We start from the raw sequence: 15,264 nt of genomic DNA on the forward strand, positions 1-15,264 counted from the left end.
GTCTGACCAAACTGGCTCTCTTGTTGGGTATTCTGTTCAGGACAGTAGTGGGATGTGACTGTGTGGACTGAAGACCACGTTACAGCCCTGGAAATCTCTTCAATGGAGGCTGATCTCAAGTGGGCTACTGACGCAGCCATAGCACGGACATATATGAGCCTTGACATGGCCCTCCAGAGCCAGCCCAGCCTGGGCATAAGTGAAAAAGATGCAGTCTGCCAGTCAATTGAAAGAGTGTGTTACCGATGGCAACCCCCATCCAAAAGAAGTAAAAAGCTGAGTGGAAAGTCTATGAGGCATAGTCCGTTCAAGGTAAAAGGCCAAGGCTCACTTGCAGTCCAAGGTGTGCAGTGCACTTTCCCTAGGATGGGCATGAGGTTTGGGGAAGAATGCTTGCAGGATGACTGACTGGTTAAGCTGGAACTCCGATACCACCTTAGGAAGGAACTTAGGGTGAGCGCAGAGAACTGCTCTGTTATGATGAAATTTCATGTTAAGGCAGATCTACCACTAGAGCCTGAAACTCACTGACCCTGCGAGCTGAAGGGACTGCCATGCAAAACCAGACTGCTCTGATCATATTACACCTTTCTTGGTTACCAGTGAACAAAGAATTATTTACAAATTGGCAATAACTCACATTTAAGTTTTCCATTTACGGCATCCCAGAATACTTATCTGTCCTGATTTGGTCTCCGCTCCATTAATGCCCATCACTTGTTTTGGCTAACCTGAATCAGCCCATCTGGAATCTACAAGGCACTGTGCTTTTATTTCCTTCACCCTGTACTTGGATTGCCTTCCCTTGACCCTCCGTGGTAATATGTCTTACAAGAGTTTTAAATTGGACCTCAAAACCTGGCTGTTTAAAGAAGCTTTCAAAGCCCCCTGGCTGATACCTTGGTCTGTTTGACAAGTCCTGCTATCCTCCCTACTGGAATTCAAACATGCGTGGGATATACATAAGGAATCCTGTGCAGAAGGAATGGATCCTCAGAAGCTTAGCCGAAATGGTGGTGGAGCAGGTGGGGGAAGAGGGGTTGGTGGTTGGGAGGCGAGGATAGTGGAGGGGCCAGACTTATACGGTCTGTGCCAGAGCCGGTGATGGGAGGTGGGACTGGTGGTTGGGAGGCGGGGAATCCTGCTGGGCAGACTTATACGGTCTGTGCCCTGAAAAGACAGGTACAAATCAAGGTAAGGTATACACATATGAATTATCTTGTTGGGCAGACTGGACTGGACATGCAGGTCTTTTTCTTGCATCATCTACTATGTTACTATGCTTCCTCTCCCGTACCTGATTCTTTACCCTGTTTAATTCCCTTTTCTGCTTACCTTACTTTGTGTGATTGAGCCTGTCCTGTCAATATACTGGAGTTCCTTTCTTTTCTGTATATTAGTATGTACACCACCTAGCTCTGTTTTGTCAGGATAGTAAGTTCTCAATAAATGATAAACCTTCCGGGTCAAGTACATTAGAGGACAGGAATCCAGTGGCTCAAAAGGAGTTTTCATCAGCTGGGTGAGTTCGACGTTGGGGTCCCATGACACAAGTGGAGATTTGACTGGGGGCTTTGTTAAAAGTAAACCTCGCATGAATCAAACTAAAGGCTGTCCAGAAATGGGTTTACCCTCTACACAATGATAAGCACTAATTGCACTAAGGTGAACCCTTACAGAGTTGGTCTTGAGACCAGACTCAGAGGTTTAGAAGATATTCAAACAGGTTCTGTGTAGAGCATGAAAGAGGATCTAGGGCCCTGCTCTCACACCAGATGGCAAACCTCCTCCATTTGAAAGTATAACACCTTAGAAGACTCTTTCCTGGAAGCCAGCAAAAACATTGGAGATACCCCTCTCCTTCTGGGAGATCAAGGAAGCGAATTCTATGCGCTTAACATCCAGGCTGTGAAAGCCCGAGACTGGATTTTGACATGATGAAGAAGACAACCCTCATTCTGCATGATGAGGGTTCAGGAAAAGTCAATTCTCCATGGTTCTTTGGATGATAACTCTAGAAGAAGGGGAAACCATACCTGCCTAGGCCAATACAGGGGATCAGAATCATGGTTCCCCTGGTCTTGCTTCAGTTTCAACAAAGTCTTCCCTACGCGAGGAATAGGAGGACATGATATAGAAGACTGTCCACAAGTGTAGGAGGAAGGATCCAACAATAGTCTGTCATGCGATCTGAGCCTGGAGCCAGTACTAAGGGACTTTGTGATTGTAATGAGTGGCAAAGAGATCCACAAAGAGAGTGCCTCATTCTTGGAAAATCTTGTGGGCAATGACTCGACACCGAAACTGTGTTTCAGTTAGTGCCTGCCTCAGGCGTCTTATAGTAATAGATACAAGTATAAAGAATAGACAGCTACCAAAAAGGTAGACCGGAGGTCTTTAAAAGACCATTCAGAAATTGTGAAATATAAACACTCAGTTTCATTCTAAAACAGCAAAAAAGCTTTCTAGCAGTGAATCACATAGGTAAACAAACAAGACTTAAAGGAAAACCTAAACCCTAATCGCTAAACCCTGCGAGAAAAACTACACTGGCTCCACTGAGAGAACGCATCACGTTCAAATATGCTCCTTAGTCCACAAAATCATTCACGGAGAAGCCCTAGCCTACATGTCAGACCTGATAGACCTACCACCCAGGAATGCTAAAAGATCATCCCGCACATTCCTTAATCTTCACTTCCTTAACTGTAAAAGTTTGAAATACAAACTAATGCATGCGTCTACCTTTTCATACTTGAGTACACAGCTATGGAACGCACTACCGCGCAACCTAAAAACAAACTACGAACTTACCAACTTCCGTAAACTACTGAAGACCTATCTCTTCAATAAGGCTTACCAAAAAGATCAACCACTAGTTGTGTATTTATGTAAACATAAATACACACAACTCCTCCACATACATTCAGTATTCAGGAGTGGAGGAGTGGCCTAGTGGTTAGGGTGGTGGACTTTGGTCCTAGGGAACTGAGGAACTGAGTTCGATTCCCACTTCAGGCACAGGCAGCTCCTTGTGACTCTGGGCAAGTCATTTAACCCTCCATTGCCCCATGTAAGGCGCATTGAGCCTGCCATGAGTGGGAAAGAGCGGGTACAAATGTAACAAAAAAATTGTCTTATAATCTGCTTGTTATATAACTATTATGTTTTATCACTATAATGCTACCAAGATCCTTCTGTAACACTAATTACTATTTTCTAATCTATTCCACTATTCATGATATATTGTAAGCCACACTGAGCCTGCAAAGAGGTGGGAAAATGTGGGATACAAATCCAATAAATAAATAGGAATGACAATGCACTCCCTTCTAATCTCTGCAAACCACTTTTTTTTGTTGCTGTAGAATCAAACTGAGTGTTATATTTCACAATTTCTAAATGGTCTCTTTAAAGACCTCCTGTCAAGAAATGCTTAGCACCCGCCTGAGGCTATCCCTGTAGCCACTTAGAGGGTCTATCCCCAGCACAGCTCAGGACCCGCCTGCACCTGCCGCTTGTGCTGTACACTAGCACCCTCCCATCCACTGACTGAATCCCAACCACCTCTGGACAAGTCTCCCGCTCTCAAATTATTCCCCAGTGATTTCTAGGATACTTGGGGCCACATTCCCAGTGGTCCCATAGTTCCTAGAAAGCACTCACAGACCCAACACACAAACCACCAGGATTCTTAGTCAGTCCAGATAAGCATAAGCAATAAACTAAAAGGTTTATTGACTATTAAAAAAAAAAACATCGAACAGTGAACCATAAAACAAATGGAACAAAACAGCACATAATTACAGGTAACTGAATATGGATCAATTATAAAACTATCTAAACATTTGTTCACTACCTGAATAGTGCCTGGAGAGTACAGGAAATATAGCTGACTCACAGGTTATAGAATTTAACTGCTCACAGGGTCTCAGTGAAGAGATCCTTCTCTCTTCCCTCCCAATCGAGACTGGGGAAAAATCCAGTATTTCCCGACTGAATTTGAGCTCCTGGGCCAATCGGAGCCCAGAACAGTAAATTTTAAAAGTAGCTGGCCACATAGCTGCAGGTTACTGTGCTAAACTAAAGAAGGAACAGTTCATTTCTCTGTAACAGATTTAAACATAAACATGCACCACCATAAACAAACTAGAGAAATACACTTCAAGAAATATTCTTATAATTCATATGCTGGAAAATTCACCATTTTGCCACACCTCCGGTTTACAGTACCCTTTTTGGTAGCTGTCTATTCTTTATACTGTATCCATTACTGTAAGACTCCTGAGGCAGGCCTAGCCGAAACATTGTCAAGTCTCTTATGAAAGAGAGTATTTTGTACAACTTAAGGACTTTTTGTGTCAATAAAGTATTGTGTCATCATAAGTCCCATTGCCTGCTGAGTCTTCTTCCGTCTCCCACTTCCTTGTTTTCTGCTGTTTTCTCCGTGGGACCTTTTGTGTCAGCTTCTACTCGGCTCTAACACTTCCCACCCACACATTTTTTTTGGCACAAGTACCTGGAACAGAATCCCTTCCTTCTTCCCTGGTGGACCGCATGGGCATTGACTGTCAAGCCTCTTAAGATTGTTAACTTGTAAAGTCTCAATATCTTGAAGTATAATCTTGGCACACCAGAACACACTGAAGTCTCTTTCTTTTCTGAAGTTTCTTTTATTGAATAATACAGATAATTTATTCACAGATTGTTCACAAGTGTTGCACCAGGGCACAGAGACTCCGTAATTCTGAGGGCTCGTCCAGCTTGTTCCAGTCCGTCTGATTCTGCTCTCCCTGCTCGATCCAGTCCATCTGCACCAGCTTGTTCCAGTCCGCCTGATCCAGCTTCTCCCTGCTCGTTCCAGCCCTGCACCAGCTTGTTCCAGCCCGCCTGATCAGCTTCTTCCTGCCTGCTCCAATCCTCCTGCTCCAGCTGTTCCAGCCCGTTTGATCCAGCTTGTCCCAGCCCGCCTGATCCAGCTTGTTCCAGCCCGCCTGATCCAGCTTCTCCCTGCTCGTTCCTGTCCATCTGCACCAGCTTGTTCAAGCCCGTCTTATCCAGCTTCTCCCTGCTTGTTCCAGCCATCTGCTCCAGCTTGTTCCAGCCCACCTGAGCAGCTTCTACCTGCTTGCTCCAGTCCTTCTGCTCCAGCTGTTCCAACCCGCCTATCCAGCTTCTCCAGCTTCCCCCTGCACGTTCCAGTCCATCTGCACCAGCTTGCTCCAGCCCCCTGATCCAGCTTCCAGTCCATCTGCACCAGCTTGCTCCAGCCCGCCTGATCCAGCTTCTCCCTGCTTGTTCCAGCCCACCTGTTCAGCTTCTCCCTGCTTGCTCCAGCTTGTTCCAGTCCGCCTGTTCAGCTTCTCCCTGCTTGCTCCAGTCCTTCTGCTCCAGCCTGCTAACCAATCAACCTGCCTACTAGCCAACCTGCCTACACCACCTGTTCCTGCCCGGCCTGCCTCCTAACCAATCATTCAGCCTGCTGCTGCCAATCATCTGCCACTTGTCAGTCCCTTCAACTTGCCTGCTTGTCTGCCCATCAACAACCTGCCACTTCCCAACCCTTCACCCTCCGGACTGGCTACTCCCTTGAAACCTGCCTGCCTCCAAGTCCATCGTCCTGCCAGCCCATCACTCTCCTACACGGCTGCTCACCTCAACCTGCTTGTCTCCCAACCCAGCTACCTGCCCCCATAAAACACCTCACGCACTACTTATGGCCCCCATTCACATTCTATTCCTCGCCCTATTCCTCCCTAATCTTTTCCCCCTCCCACCGCTGTATACCACACAAACTCACTACCCATCCTCCCCGTCCTGCCTACTACTGCAATACCTTACCTACCCCTATCCCCCACCACCTCACCATCCCCTACTGTCCTCCTCCTCCTTCCTAGCTCTCAACCTCCAACACCTCCTTCCTGCCATGAACCCTTCCCCATTCTTCCTAAGCGCATCCCGTCTTTGTCGCCCTACCTCCCCACCCTTCTCCGCTCTCTCTTGCTCCTTCTCCTGCTACACGTGGGAGACATCAATCCCAACCCAGGTCCACCACACATGTCCTCATCCTCATCTCATCTATGCAAACGTTCCCGCGATATCTCCAATCTCATCTCCATTCCCCTCCTCCCTCCCCCTTCTGTGTGCCCTGTGGAATGCCCGCTGAATCTGCAACAAACTTACCTTCACCCATGATCTCTTCATCTCCCATTCCCTTCAACTGCTCGCCCTAACCAAACCTGGCTCACCCCCGACGACTCTGCCTCAGTCGCGGCCCTATGCCACGGAGGCTATCTTTTCTCCCATTCACCCCGCCCAGTTAGCCGCAGTGGCGGCGTTGGCCTACTACTTTCGCCCTCCTGCAGTTTTCAACCCCCTCCTCTTACCACAGTCTCACTGCTTCTCATCCTTTGAAGTCCATTCCATCCGTCTATTCTACCCGCTGCCACTCCGAGTTGAAGTCATATACCGCCCCCCTGATAAGTCCCTCCCTTCCTTCCTTACCGACTTCGATGCCTGGCTCTCCATTTTTCTTGAGCCCTCATCCCCATCCCTCATTCTTGGTGACTTCAACATACACACTGATAACCCATCCGACTCATATGCTTCTCAATTCCTCACTCTAACCTCCTCCTTCAACCTCCAACTGAGCTCCACCACCCCTACTCACAAATCTGGTCACTGTCTTAGTAACATAGTAACATAGTAGATGACGGCAGAAAAAGACCTGACGGTCCATCCAGTCTGCCCAACAAGATAAACTCATATGTGCTAGTTTTTTGAGTTTATCTTGTTGGGCAGACTGTATGGACCATGCAGGTCTTTTCTGCCGTCATCTACTATGTTACTAAGACAGTCTTGATCTCGTCCTCTCTTCTACCTGCTTGCCCTCCAATTTCTGCGCCTCTGCTCTTCCCATTTCTGACCATCACCATTCACCCTTCATCACCCTCCCCCTCAGTCCCGCCCAACACTAACCACTACCTCCAGGAACCTCCAGGCTGTTGACCCCCCCCACCTTTTTCTCTAGTATCTCTGATCTCCTCCCGTCCATCATGTCCTCCGAGTCTGTCGACAAGGCTGTTTCCACTTACAATGCCACTCTCTCCTCTGCCCTAGACACCCATGCACCGTCCGTTTCCAGTCCCACAAGGCGCACTAATCCCCAGCCCTGGCTTAACCCTTGCACCCGTTACCTTCGCTCCTGCACCCGATCGGCTGAACGCCTATGGAGGAAATCTCGCACCCGTACTGACTTCATTCACTACAAATTCATGCTATCCTCCTTCCAGTCCTCCCTATTCCTCGCCAAACAGGACTATAACACCCAACTGACTAATTCCCTCAGCTCTAACCCTCGTAGTCTCTTCGCCACCCTCAACTCCCTCCTCAAAGTGCCCTCCGCTCCCACCCACCCCTCACTCTCTCCTCAATCACTAGCTGACTACTTCCGCGACAAGGTCCAGAAGATCAACCTCGAATTCACCACTAAACCTTCTCCTCTTCATCCTATCACCCACTCCCTCAACCAACCAACCCAGGCCTCCTTCTCCTCTTTTCCTGATATCACCGAAGAGGAAACCGCCCATCTTCTCTCCTCCTCGAAATGCACCACCTGTTCCTCAGACCCCATCCCCACCAACTTACTTAACACCATCTCTCCTACTATCACCCCCCCACCACCATCTGTCATATCCTCAACCTCTCTCTCTCCACTGCAACTGTCCCTGACACCTTCAAGCATGCTGTAGTCACACCTCTCCTCAAAAAACCTTCACTTGACCCTACCTGTCCCTCCAACTACCGCCCCATTTCCCTCCTACCCTTCCTCTCCAAAATACTTGAACGCGCTGTTCACAGCTGTTGCCTTGATTTTCTCGCCTCTCATGCCATCCTCAATCCGCTTCAATCTGGCTTTCGCCCACTACACTCGACAGAAACGGCATTATCCAAAGTCTGCAATGACCTGTTCCTCGCCAAATCCAAAGGTCATTACTCCATCTTCATTCTCCTCGACCTATCCGCCGCCTTTGACACTGTCAATCACAAGTTACTTCTCGACACACTGTCCTCTTTTGGGTTCCAGGGCTCTGTCCTCTCCTGGTTCTCCTCTTATCTCTCCCATCGTACCTTCACTCTCATGGTTCTTCCTCCACCCCTATCCCGCTCTCTGTTGGAGTCCCTCAGGGTTCTGGTCCTTGGACCCCTTCTTTTCTCAATCTACACCTCTTCCCTGGGCTCCCTGATCTCGACTCATGGCTTCCACTATCATCATTATGCTGACAACACCCAGCTTTATCTCTCCACACCAGACATCACTGCGGAAACCCAGGCCAAAGTATCAGCCTGCTTATCCGACATTGCTGCCTGGATGTCCAACCGCCACCTGAAACTGAACATGGCCAAGACCGAACTTCTTGTCTTCCCACCCAAATCCACTTCTCCTCTACCTCCACTCTCTATCTTGGTTGATAACACCCTCATCTGCCCGCAACCTCGGTGTCATCTTCGACTCCTCCCTCTCCTTCTCTGCGCATATCCAGCAGATAGCCAAGACCTGTCGCTTCTTCCTCTATAACATTAGCAAAATTTGCCCTTTCCTCTCTGAGCACACCACCCGAAATCTCATCCACTCTCTCATTACCTCTCGCCTTGACTACTGCAACCTACTCCTCACTGATCTCCCACTTAGCCACCTATCCCCTGATCTCCCACTTAGCCACCTATCCCCCCTTCAGTCCGTTCAGAACTCTGCTGCACGTCTTATCTTCTGCCTGAACCGATACACTCATATCACCCCTCTCCTCAAGTCACTTCATTGGCTTCCGATCAGGTACTGCATTCAGTTCAAGCTTCTGCTACTAACCTACAAATGCACTTGATCTGCAGCCCCTCCTTTCCTCTCAACCCTCATCTCCCCTTACGTTCCTACCCGTAACCTCCGCTCTCAAGACAAATCCCTCCTTTCAGTACCCTTCTCCACCACCGCCAACTCCAGGCTTCGCCCTTTCTGCTTCGCCTCACCCCATGCGTGGAACAAACTCCCCGAGCCCATACGCCAGGCCCCCTCCCTGCCCGTCTTCAAATCACTGCTTAAAGCCCACCTCTTCAATGTCACCTTCAGCACCTAACCACTACACCTCTACTCAGGAAATCTAGACTGCCCCAACTTGACATTTCATTATTTAGATTGTAAGCTCCTTTGAGCAGGGACCGTCCTTTGTTAATTTGTACAGCGCTGCGTAACCCTAGTAGCGCTCTAGAACTAGGTCGGTGACTACTAACATTATAAACTAGTGTGAGGCTGTCAGAGGACAGAACATTGACAAGGGCAGAGAGTTCCTCTACATGTACTTCCTTGTGTGGAGAGCTGAGGTTAAGTCACTCTTGGTGGGCAGAACATAACTAAGATGGACTATGCTTGTGCTTTTTGGCCTTCGTCCAATGCCGAGCATCAATGTCTCCTGGTTCCGATGACAAATCCACATGCCTCCTCGGTGTTGGGGCCAATGCTGACCCGTCCTGGGGGCCCTGCACAGTGGCCAGAGCTGAAGCAGGTGGAGATCCACTCTTTGCGCACCCACTCCCAGCATCAGACATGGGTCTGCTAGTCATGGGGACCGACGTTTCCGATGCAGACACCGAGGCTGATGGCTCCAAAAATCTTTTCTTTTTGAGCCTCTCTGGATTTCTGGTTCTTTTCTTCATATGCAAAGAACACAGTTTAGATGGTTATGATCTGGCCCCAAACACTGGATACACCAGGAATGGATGTCAGCCCCAGAGATGATCCTATTGCATCAGCTGCAGTGTTTAAACGCCACTGAGAACCTCAGATGACATGGAAGGGAAAATGGCCGAAGCAAAATCAAATGGCTCAATGGTGGTTCAAAAAGGGGCAAGCTCACCTGAAAAAAATGTTGACGCTACCTGGCCAGTGCTCAGGCCTAAGATAGCCTTTGAAGCCGAAAAACTTAAAAGTGGGGAAAAACTCTAATAAAAGGTAAAGGAAGGGACAACTCGGCAAAGGGAGTAAATATTGAAGGTATAAAGACAAAATCCCTTGAGGGAAGGCACCTTACAAGTAAAAAAACAAATACGCTGAAGAGAACCGTTAACTGGCACGACCTCTCTTCACTGCAGATGACGAAAGACTGTTGGTCCCGTGCTTGTGACTCAGGTAGGAAGGCACCTGTGCAAGCGCAGTGGGAGCGTTGCCTCAAATTCTTAAAGGAAAACTATGCTAGGCAGTGTTTCCACACCAGGCTCTGTGGATTAATACGGCCTGTTTGTCCTCGGAGAATGTAAGTTATGCAGCAGTTACATCAGGTCTATGGCTGGTGTAACTGCAAACTCATAAATGTAAGTGCACTGATACTGGACACCCATTTGCTGCTATAGAACAGGACCTCACCACACACCTAAATTAAAGCGCCCAGTTATAGGATTGTACCCTCAGAGGTCTGTTTAATGAAGTGTGGTATAATTTTGCAGGTACTGTGCATTGGATGCAACAATACAAGTCAACTGCAAAGCCTGTGTGATAAATGTTGGAGGTGTAGCCAGCATCTACTCCTGCAGTTATCACACAGTACTTTACTGCACTTACTACAGCCCCTCCAGCTAAAAGGAACTCCCCAACATCTTTAGAAGAACCCTCTATCACCCTCCACCCACCCCCAGGCTCTCACAGGTTTATTATTTATCTAAAAAATGTACAATCTGCCTACAACTAGACATAAGACATGCAACAAACAAACAATTATACCAATACATACTGCTCCATCTCCAGAATCAGTACTACTTGTTCTATTTAATCAGGAAGAAAAGCAAGAAGAAATAAATGTGCCTTCAAATACTTTTTAAACTGCTTCGACTTTGTACAAAGATGCAAATACCCTGGCAGGTGATTCCACAAAAGTTGATCAGCTACCAAAAAAGGCCAAAAATAACTATATATCATTTTATCATCCTGTTTTACTATGTAAGCCGCATTGAGTCTGCTATTGAGTGGGATAGTGCGGGGTACAAATGTTACAAATAAATAAATAAATGGGACTTAATATACCGCCTTTCTGTGGTATTTTGCAACTACATTTAAAGCGGTTTACATATATACAGGTACTTATTTTGTACCTGGGGCAATGGAGGGTTAAGTGACTTGCCCACAGTCACAAGGAGCTGCAGTGGAAATCGAACCCAGTTCCCCAGGATCAAAGTCCCCTGCACTAACTACTAGGCTACTTCTTAGCAAGTCTATGTCACCAACATTGATCATAAATCATATATGGGAGGAGGAGACTCAAAAATCACAAAATCAGTGGTGCATGTTTTGGTCCAAATTTAGTCGTCCATTATCCTCAGTCAATGTACTTCTTTCAACACAGAGCTATTTAGACACCCCAGAAGATGTCTGTTGCTGGTTTATCATCTACTAATATATGCTGATCATGCAAAAAGGAGAAAGGCACCCTTATGCATCTCATCTATGACTGCCCCTGTACTACGGCTTTCTGGACTCAAGTATGGTCTATAATTTAAAAATCTTCAATATTGACTCTCCTCTGTCTCTTAAAGTTGTTATTTTTGAATCCTTAGCTATGGTGTAACCTGTCAAAAGAAGACATGAAGTTTTTACATATTTTACTGGTATTAGCTAAAAAGTCAGTTCTTTTAAATTGGAAAGACAATACCTTCCTAAACATTCATTTCTGCTGAAATACAGTATTACAAATTCATAAACTTGAACTGTCATTAGCTGATAAATTAGGCACTCTTATTTCTATCTCTAAAAATATGGTCAAGTTTAGATAAATTGCCAAACATTTCTCATAGGTAGTTCCTGTTTGATATATTATATGATTATGTTGTAATTCTATGCATGTTTGTTTGTATATTTATCTCTATATTGTTTCTGATTATATAATCTCCAATAAAAGATTTCATGGACAAAAAAAAAATAATCTAAAGCTCTGGATAATCTGCGGTTACCAGGGAAGTACAAAAGGGAAAGAAAAGCAGGGAAGGAATATAAGTAATTATGCAGCATCTTCTAATATTGCTACAGAATTTACCCTTAAACTGCTATAAAAACTTGGGGGTCTTATGTATACAGAAAGTTTTGTTAGAATTGTTTTTCACAAGATGTCTGGTTTCTGGTATAATACCTGAATCTGTGTTTGTACTTGCATCATATTTTTCTGCAGCTTTTTTTCTCGTTGAAGCTAGGTAGTGTAATTCTGCGGAAGTTGGAACTGGTCCTCCCACTGAATTTTGCTCCAACAGACTAGAATCAAATGATCCTAAATCAAAGTAACAGAAGATTAAATATCAAATAATTTTATGTGCAATACTGAATAAGTCATTTCAAAATGAGCATTATTTCGTAACAAATTTTATAATCCCTGTAATTACTACTTTTATTATGAAAATATAAGGACATAAAACATCTCTCTATATAAAGGGCACCACCAACGTTCTAAATGAAGCCTCCAGCCGGAAGTGTGAAGGGGGAGAGATATCCGGTTTCCCCATGAGTGTCTGTCCCGCCCTCGCTCTCTCCGTAACACAAACAGTGAAGGAAAACACAGCAAAGCACGAAATCAAATCGCTCTCTCTGTAACAGTGAAGGACTCAGAGGGGGGAGGGGAGAGAGGGCAGAAGCCCTCACTATCTCTGTAACATAAACACAGCAGAGCAGGAAACTTAACACTGAAGGACTTGACTCCGAGGGGGGAGGGGACAGAGAGCAGAGGGGAAGGGAGAGAGGGCAGAGGGCAGGGACACACACACTCCCACATGCACACAGAAGAAAACCTTGCTAGCCTCCGTTTCATTTGCATCAGAAACGGGGCTTTTTTACTAGTATTCTTAATAAGACAATGGCAATTTTGTAATCAATTTACCCAGGAAGAAGTGCTGACTGAAAACTGCCCACTTGTCACTGGGTAAAAAGCATGCAAGCAGCAGATCTACAACACACAACATACATTTATTTCATGTTCAGGAAAAACAAAGTTTGCTTACTAGTAACTTATGGTCTCCATATTGATCATGCACATAAGTGGGTGAAGTTACTGCACTGTTACCAGGAAAGAACAGCTCTCGAATAGCTCAGAACTAGGACAGTAATAAAGTACACTTAAGCATGGATCCTTTTGTCATCAACAAAATGAATATCCATGAAAGCCTTGAGAAGAACATTTTTAACTAAGGATTCAAGCTAAGTGTACTTTATTATTAAGGATTGCTTGCCAGCTTATCTATATTTTAATTTTATTTTCACATGGACACAAGTTATCAATGTATAAACTTTAAGACAGACGTATGGTGAGTGTGATATGTGGCAATGAATGTTGGTAAGAAAGTTTTACAAAGGTAAATTAAGCCACCATTGATGGCTCGTACACACATTTTTTTAGTTATTGCTTTTGTAATGGTTTAGGAACTAGTAAAACTCTATAATAGATTATCCTGATTTTTGGATGTTATGTTTGCCTCTTACTAAGGCATTCTCACTACAGTTTTTGTGCTACAGTGTTTACAGTGAACATGATTATGCTCCAAACCCAAATAAATTGAAAATCAGGAATGGGTGTCAAAGTTTTGAATCCTCCTCTCACATTGAGGATCCCTGCTCTGTTTGGGACATCTGATTGTTTTAGAGGAAAATAAAGTAACAAAAGAAACTTATTGAAGTCCTTTTTTTTTTAATTAAAAAAAGTCAGGGCTGACGAAATCTCTATAAGATAAGAGAACTTTGTTTTTGTACATTCAACAGAGCAGGAAAAAACAAAACTGAGGGGCTAAGGAGACTTATGTGTGGGAAGACCTGAGCGTGCTTAGAAACTGAAATAAGTTCTGACCTCTGTGCCAGTTATTCCATCCTCCTAGTGCTGTATGATGAGACCACCACTTGTGTGCCTGACTCAAAACTGCTTGTCACAGGAAACCAATAAAAACAATACCTTAAATAAATGAGTTGCAGCCCCCCCCCCCCCCCCATAGCTACCTCTCAATACATCTCATCCATTAAAAGCCCACAAGCTTAGGCACTTACCTGGATAGGAACAACTTCTACCTAGATAAGTGCCACAAACTGGAGCTAGCCTCTAACTTGCAGCAGCATTTTCTGGATAATGCAGCTGAAAATCATTACTGACCATCCTTGTATTACCTGGCTAGCGTTCAAGTGGTCTGAGGGCAGAGCTGGAATTAATCCGGGTATGGATGACATTCAGTGCTGATACCTAATAACAACTGGTTGAATATCAGCCATACCAACCATCAGCCAACTTGTACCTGGATATTGAGGGGTCCTTTTACTAAGCTGTGTAAAAAAGGGCCCTGTGGTAGCGGTGGGAGCCTTTTTTACCCCAGCGGGTAAAAAGCCCCCCCCCCCCCCAAAAAAAATTTACATGCGGCAAAATAACTCTTACCGCATAGCCATGAGGCGGGGAGCACTTACCGTCACCCACTGAGGTGGCAGTAAGGACTCCTGTTGTAACCTGGTGGTAATTGGGCAGCGTGTGGTGATGTCCAATTACCGCCGGGTTAGCACCACGGAAGAAAAAAATTTGTTTATGGCACGCTGAAAATGGCGTGCACTCGATCCAGAACTGAACCCCCCTCCCCCAATTGGCTGGGTGTGCCTCAAGGACGGGGTTGAAAACCTCTGCTCTAGGGTTTGCTCAACTCTTTTGTTTGTAAGTCGCACTGAACTAAATTTTGGGTATGCGCATTCATACTTACCAAGAGGAATGACAAATTCATCTGCAGGTTCAGAACTGGGTGATCCTGGCTGATGAGGCTAATTCAGAAAATAAGTTTGAATATATGATGCAATTATTATTGGACAATCAGAACAGTGAACTTGACAAATTCAGATATTTTCTCTAGTGGTCATAATCCATTTTATTTAAAACTCACTATTATTTAAAGGCTCTATGAAACTCAAGTACAAAATAGATTTCGCACAGATATCATGGGACTTCAAAATATATGCTACCAAACATTTTCAAGAAAGTGAAAAGCAAAAAAGTGCTTTTTATTTATTTGCTGAATTTGTATCCCACATTTTCCCACCTATTTGCAGGCTCAATGTGGCTTACATTAAGTTGCAATAACAATCACATTAACAGAATAAGAAATTCAGAGTATATTGCAAGTAAGGTGCATGAGAAATAAATAATGCATAACATAGATGAGAACAGGACAAGATATAGTGTGCAATAATGAGAATGCGATTAAAGTAATCAAATTGGG

The 15,264-nt window shown here is 45.2% G+C and overlaps 1 protein-coding gene across 1 annotated transcript in view; it reads right to left on the reverse strand.

Moving 5' to 3' along the window:
• Nucleotides 1-15,264, reverse strand: part of LOC115462943 (ciliogenesis and planar polarity effector 1-like) — a 237,673-nt gene that overhangs the window by 177,796 nt on the left and 44,613 nt on the right. Inside the window, exons 8-9 of the mRNA XM_030193045.1 lie at nucleotides 14,752-14,809; nucleotides 12,168-12,302 (exon numbers count right to left, since the gene is read on the reverse strand). Of these exons, the coding sequence (XP_030048905.1) occupies nucleotides 12,168-12,302; nucleotides 14,752-14,809 (193 nt within the window). The remainder of the gene's footprint in view (nucleotides 1-12,167; nucleotides 12,303-14,751; nucleotides 14,810-15,264) is intronic.

This window comes from Microcaecilia unicolor, chromosome 2 (assembly GCF_901765095.1).
Source record: "Microcaecilia unicolor chromosome 2, aMicUni1.1, whole genome shotgun sequence".
Taxonomy (NCBI): domain Eukaryota; kingdom Metazoa; phylum Chordata; class Amphibia; order Gymnophiona; family Siphonopidae; genus Microcaecilia; species Microcaecilia unicolor.